The sequence below is a fragment of the Pongo abelii genome, chromosome 18 (genome assembly GCF_028885655.2).
Source record: "Pongo abelii isolate AG06213 chromosome 18, NHGRI_mPonAbe1-v2.0_pri, whole genome shotgun sequence".
NCBI lineage: Eukaryota > Metazoa > Chordata > Mammalia > Primates > Hominidae > Pongo > Pongo abelii.
This window is the reverse complement of record NC_072003.2, coordinates 68,881,612-68,887,611: the sequence shown is the minus strand read 5'-3', so window position 1 is coordinate 68,887,611 and position 6,000 is coordinate 68,881,612. Positions and strand designations below refer to the sequence as shown.

Below are 6,000 nucleotides of genomic sequence, written 5' to 3'. Positions count from 1 at the left end.
TTCTCCTGCCTCAGCCTCCCGAGTAGCTGGCATTACAGGCTTCCGCTACCACACCCAGCTAATTTTTGTATTTTTAGTAGAGATAGGGTTTCACCATGTTGGCCAGGTTGGTCTCCAACTCCTGACCTCAGGTTATCCACCCACCTCGGCCTCCCAAAGTGCTGGGATTACAGGTGTCAGCCACAGCGCCCGGCCGGTATAAGCTGTTTTTATTAACTCATCCAGGACCTGCCTAGAAAGTCTCCTACTGTCAAAAAAAAAAACCTCATTTTTCTTTTATTTTTTCAAAATTAAGGTATGACTTACATAAAGTGCACAAATCATAAATGTTCTGCTTGATGGATTTTCTCCTCATTTTTCAAAGTCCCATCATCCTCTGGTTATCCCAAAATCATTCTCTTCTTTATCTACCACAAATACCCAACTGTCTCTTTAAAGGAACTTCTTTGAAAACCTAAAGTGCTTCCTGCTTTCCTGTAATCCCAGCTACTCGGGAGGCTGAGGCGGGAGAATCAATTGAACCCAGGAGACGGAGGTTGCAGTAAGCTGAGATTGCGCCATTGCACTCAAGCCTGGGCGACAAGAGCAAAACTCTGTCTCAAAAAACAAACAAACAAAAACAAACAAACAAAAAACAGCTTACACTTACTGAGCCCTTACCACAAGCTGAGCCCTTCACTAAAGGCATTAGACTTTTCGTATAATTTCCAAGAGGTACCTTCATTATTTGTGCTTGACAGATGTGGAAACAGAGGCACAGAGACAGTTAAGGGGTTTGTTCAAGGTTACACAGCTAGCAAGTAGAGGAGCTAGAAATGGCTGGGCGCAGTGGCTCACGCCTATAATCTCAGCACTTTGGGAGGCCACAATGGGCGGATCACTTGAGGCCAGGAGTTCGAGACAGCCTGGCCAACATGGTGAAACCCTGTCTCTACTAAAAATACAAAAATTAGCCAGGCATGGTGGCACATGCCTGTAATCCCAGCTACTCGGGAGGCTGAGGCAGGAGAATCACTTGAATCCGGGAGGCGGAGGTTGCAGTGAGCCAAGATCGTGCCACTGCACTCCAGCCTGGGCAACAGAACAAGACTCTGTCTCAGAAAAAAAAAAAAAAAGTTAGAATTGAAAGGCAAGTGATTTGGCACCAGGCATAGTAGCTCAACCCTGAAATCCCCAGCACTTTAGGAGACCAGGGTGGGAGGAATGCTTGAGGCCAGGAGTTCGAGACCAGCCTGGGCAACACGGCAAGAACCCTAACTCTACAAAAAAAAATTTCAAATTACCCAGGCATGGTGGCACACGCTGGTAGTCTTAGCTACTCGGGAGGTTGAGGCAGGAGGATCACTTGAGCCCAGGAGTTCAAGGCTGCAGTGAGCACGATTGCGCTACTGCACTCCAACCTGCATTACAGAGTGAAACTTTCTCAAAAAAATTAAAATAAAGGCAAATGATTTGGTTCCTGGTTAAGTCAAGCAGGCTGGAATGGAAAAGCAGCCATGGGCCGGGCGTGGAGGCTCACGCCTGTAATCCCAGCACATTGGGAGGCTGAGGCGGGCAGATCACGAGGTCAGGAGATGGAGACCATCCTGGCTAACACAGTGAAACCCTGTCTCTACTAAAAATACAAAAAATTAGCTGGCCATGGTAGTGGGCGCCTGTAGTCCCAGCCACTCGGGAGGCTGAGGCAGGAGAATGGCCTGAATCCGGAGGCGGAGCTTGCAGTGAGCCGAGATCACGCCACTGCACTCCAGTCTGGGCGACAGAGCGAGACTCCATCTCAAGAAAAAAAAAAAAGAAAAAAAAGAAAAGCAGCCATGATCACCAAAGATCAGTCAGACCTAGAGGCCTCTTCTCTCATCCCGGAACGTGTACCTCATGGAACTTTTGGCTTTCCAGGATACTATACATATTAAGGTCCTGATATAATTAATTCACAGGTCCAGCATGGGATTCACATCCTCAAGGACATGGCCACCTGCCCTTCTGAGTTGTTTTTGAGTGGCCCCAAACTGGATCTTTGCAGGTTCCAGACTAGTGGGGCTGGTAGGACAATCTTTGAAGCTAGACCAGTTACTGGGCCTCTCAGGAAGAGGCACCCACAACCACCATCCTGAACTAAGGTCTGAGCTGGAGGTTCTCCGTTTGGTCAAGTGCCGTTTGGTGAATTCCAGGAGTATCAGATATATCTGAAAGTGACTCAGACCCTCTATGGGACTATGGGTGGTCCTTTTGCTTATTATTCTAATTGTTCTACAACAAAATGTGTTATTTTTGTGATTACAAAGAGTATATGTCTAGAGGCTGGGTTGCCAGGTGCATTCTATTTATTGGTATCACACTAGTCTTTGCTTTATAATTATAGTATTTGTTAAAATACAAATTTGTTTAAAGACTTTCCTCTGTGTATGCTCTTTTCCACAATTTTCAAAGTGTTTAATAAGGTGCACATATTTGGTTTTCTTTTTTTTGAGACGGAGTTTCGCTCTTGTTGCCCAGGCTGGAGTGCAATGGCGCGATCTCGGCTCACCGCAACCTCCGCCTCCCGGGTTCAAGCGATTCTCCTGCTTCAGCCTCCCGAGTAGCTAGGATTACAGGCATGCGCCACCACGCCCGGCTAATTTTGTATTTTTAGTAGAGATGGGGGTTTCTCCATGTTGGTCAGGCTGGTCTCGAACTCCCGACCTCAGGTGATCCACCCGCCTCAGCCTCCCAAAGTGCTGGGATTACAGGCGTGAGCCACCAAGCCCGGCCTGTTTTTCAGTCTCTAATACACTGTTCCGCGTCCCTAGCATAGTAGCTGTTTTCTGTAAACTCGGAGCGAAGTTGACTGCAAACCCCGCCGGGTTCACTGGCCTGGGCGGCGTGGACTTCAAGCCCCAGGAGGCATTGCGGCCGGCACATCGGGAACTACGGCGTCTGAGAAGGGGGCCGGGCCCTCCGGTCCTTTCCCTCCCAGAAGCCCGCGGGCGGCTCGGAACGCTGTTTCTATCATGGCCGCGGGAGCCGGGACGGCGGGCCCCGCTTCCGGCCCGGGCGTCGTGCGTGACCCAGCGGCGTCACAGCCGAGGAAGCGGCCCGGCCGGGAGGGCGGGGAGGGCGCGCGGCGATCGGACGCGATGGCGGGAGGAGGCGGGAGTAGCGACGGCAGCGGGCGGGCAGCTGGCAGGCGGGCGTCCCGCAGTAGCGGGCGGGCCCGGCGGGGGCGCCACGAGCCGGGGCTGGGGGGCCCGGCGGAGCGCGGCGCGGGGGAGGCACGGCTGGAAGAGGCAGTCAATCGCTGGGTGCTCAAGTTCTACTTCCACGAGGCGCTGCGGGCCTTTCGGGGTAGCCGGTACGGGGACTTCAGACAGATCCGGGACATCATGCAGGGTGAGGGCCGGGCCGGGGGAAGGGGGTTGGAGCGCCGGGGAAGGGGGTTCGGGGGACCGGGGGTCGGGACTGGGGGTCTCCCAGCCAACGATGTCTTCTCTCCCAGCTTTGCTTGTCAGGCCCTTGGGGAAGGAGCACACCGTGTCCCGATTGCTGCGGGTTATGCAGTGTCTGTCGCGCATTGAAGAAGGGGAAAATTTAGGTATGGCTATTTTTGTGTTCTTCTCTGGGCTTACTTGCGTAGGGTTTTGTTTTAAAACTTATATCTGGAACTGAAGGATTCCAGGTTAAAGTGCGATAGTTTCCATCAGAGTGGTCTTTTTCATTCTACGATGGGTCTGTTTTCTGGCTCTACTGGCTCTAGTTTTCTCCGGTTAAGGTTGTCTTGGCTGCTTTTCTGTGTTTTTTAAAATCTTCTCCCACCTGTTAATTGCTCACCCCAACTTTGCTCCTATCTAAAGTGAGTTATGTTCATATGGACATCTTATTTCCCCCATGGTAGAGAGTTTTTCAGAGTAGAAGTACATTTTTCTCCTCTAAATTTAACTTGAAAGCTATTTAGCTGTTATTAGTTTCTTGCCACTCGTATCTGAGGTGGATGGGTATGTTCTGAATTTGAGAGGCAAATGCATGTATTTAAAAATAATTTTTTTGCCGGTCTTGACAGGTATTAAAAAATGATCACGTTAAATTCATTGATATGAATTTGGACCCTTATCGTGTATGTCAACCTGTAGCAAATATGTCAAAAAATTAAATGCAAATCTTACCGTGTTTGCATGCTCCATTTCCATAAATATATAAAATTTTTGGACATAACTTTTTTACCCTTAGAAAAGAGCTTAAAATGAAAACTGTGCTTTGTCCTAGACTGTTCCTTTGATATGGAGGCTGAGCTCACACCACTGGAATCAGCTATCAATGTGCTGGAGATGATTAAAACGGAATTTACACTGACAGAAGCAGTGGTCGAATCCAGTAGAAAACTGGTCAAGGAAGCTGTAAGGCTCTATTTTTATATCTTTTTTCTTTGACCAAAAATCAGGGGTCTTTGAGGATACAGCACTTACTCTTTACTGTGTGGGGCAGAGGAAAACAGGAATGGGGAGAGATTAAGCAAGCAAGAAGGCACACACACAGACGTTATCTCTTCAGGTGTCTCCTTTCCCACCCAGGCTTGGGAAGTAATGGCAGGTGCTCAGTTTTTGTGATTTGGGTGGTCTTCCTTATGGCTTTGGCATTGAAGCTCTGACATTTTGGAGGTTACTGCACCATTCGGGAGCACTCTGCAAGGGCCTTAAGTAACTCTGGCCTAGGGTTTGGTCACCCTTGTTTATAATAAACCAAGGAGGTAAACTGGGGCCTTGGAAAATGTGGTACAGACTTTGAGTTCTTTCTGTCTGCAGAAAGAGGGGCTTAGAGAACATCCCTTTTGAACAGATAGATTAGAATCAGAAGTGCTGGGATAATGAGCCAGCTAGCAAAATAGTAATTGTAGAATAATGATAGAAAGCTGGCACAGGCAGTATTCTTGAATTCAAGAAAAAAGCTAATGGAGTATCTAGGAATTTGGGATTGTTACTGTGTTGTGGCTCAGGTAGCTTCAAACAGTAGAAATTATTTTAATTTAAAACATAGAAGTGGCTGTGGGAACCAGTCAGAAAAAGATTTTTCTTCCCCCGAAACCAAGGCTGGGGGGTGTGGAAGCAGATGCGGAGGTGAAGATGGAAAACATCAGCTAAGCATTGCCCTGGTGGTAGAAAACAGGGAAATGGTTAAGAAAAGAGCACCCCTAAAAGGATGGGATCCCAAAGATGGGGGTGGGGTAGAAACAGACTCTTGCTTTGCAAGGAAAACCTTCTGTCTCTTGGCTGTGTACGAGGTACTTGGGTACCCTATTAAAAACAACTAGTGTGCATGAGGTGCACATATTTTATTTATTTAATTAAGGACCTTGGGCAGATACTACTTTTGGTCTTGTAAAAAACGCTTAAATATTAGTCATTTCCAAGGAAGAATAATTTCAAGAGTACATTTTTAGTCTAGGAAAATCAGGTTTAGGTTGAGGGGGGGCATATGCCAGAAAAGACATTATCAAAGGAGGAGAAATTCATGCCTACTTTCAGAACTGTTAAGGATCTTTTGAATGGGTACCAGTTCAGAGTAATTCATTTAACTTCTGTTAAGTACACATTGAGTATCCCTTATCCAAAATGCTTGGGAACAGAAGCATTTTGGATTTCAGATTTTGGAATATTTACATTGAATTTAGGTTGCGCATCCCAAATCCAAAAATCTGAGATCCCAAATGCCCTCAAATCTGAAACTTTTTGAGTGCCAACATGGCGCTCAAAGGAAATGCTCATTGGAGCATTTCAGATTTTGGATTTTCAGATTTAGGATGTTCAACCTGTAGCAACTCCTTTAGAATACAAGGGCTATAGATTTACCATCTGGCCCCTCTTCTGAAAGAGTCTTTGTGGGCTTTCATCTTTTAGCTGTGTATTTATTATTATTATTTAGGCTCATAGAGCTCCTTATTTGGATGGTTCATTAGGAAAAATCTATTAGAAAAATCTAAGCTCTCAAAGTAGCCATTTTCTTACGTTGACTCTGTTCTGCTTTTCCAGT

The 6,000-nt window shown here is 47.0% G+C and overlaps 1 protein-coding gene across 4 annotated transcripts in view; it reads left to right on the top strand.

Annotated features, from left to right (window-relative positions):
• Window positions 1-2,953: 2,953 nt before the first annotated feature.
• The window catches only part of TERF2 (telomeric repeat binding factor 2), a 33,080-nt gene continuing 30,033 nt past the window's right edge, over window positions 2,954-6,000 (top strand). For all 4 annotated transcript variants that reach the window (XM_024233281.3, XM_024233278.3, XM_024233276.3 and 1 more), the window contains exons 1-3: window positions 2,954-3,369; window positions 3,476-3,571; window positions 4,240-4,370. In XM_024233281.3, the coding sequence (XP_024089049.1) occupies window positions 2,991-3,369; window positions 3,476-3,571; window positions 4,240-4,370 (606 nt within the window). In that variant the 5' untranslated portion in view covers window positions 2,954-2,990. The remainder of the gene's footprint in view (window positions 3,370-3,475; window positions 3,572-4,239; window positions 4,371-6,000) is intronic.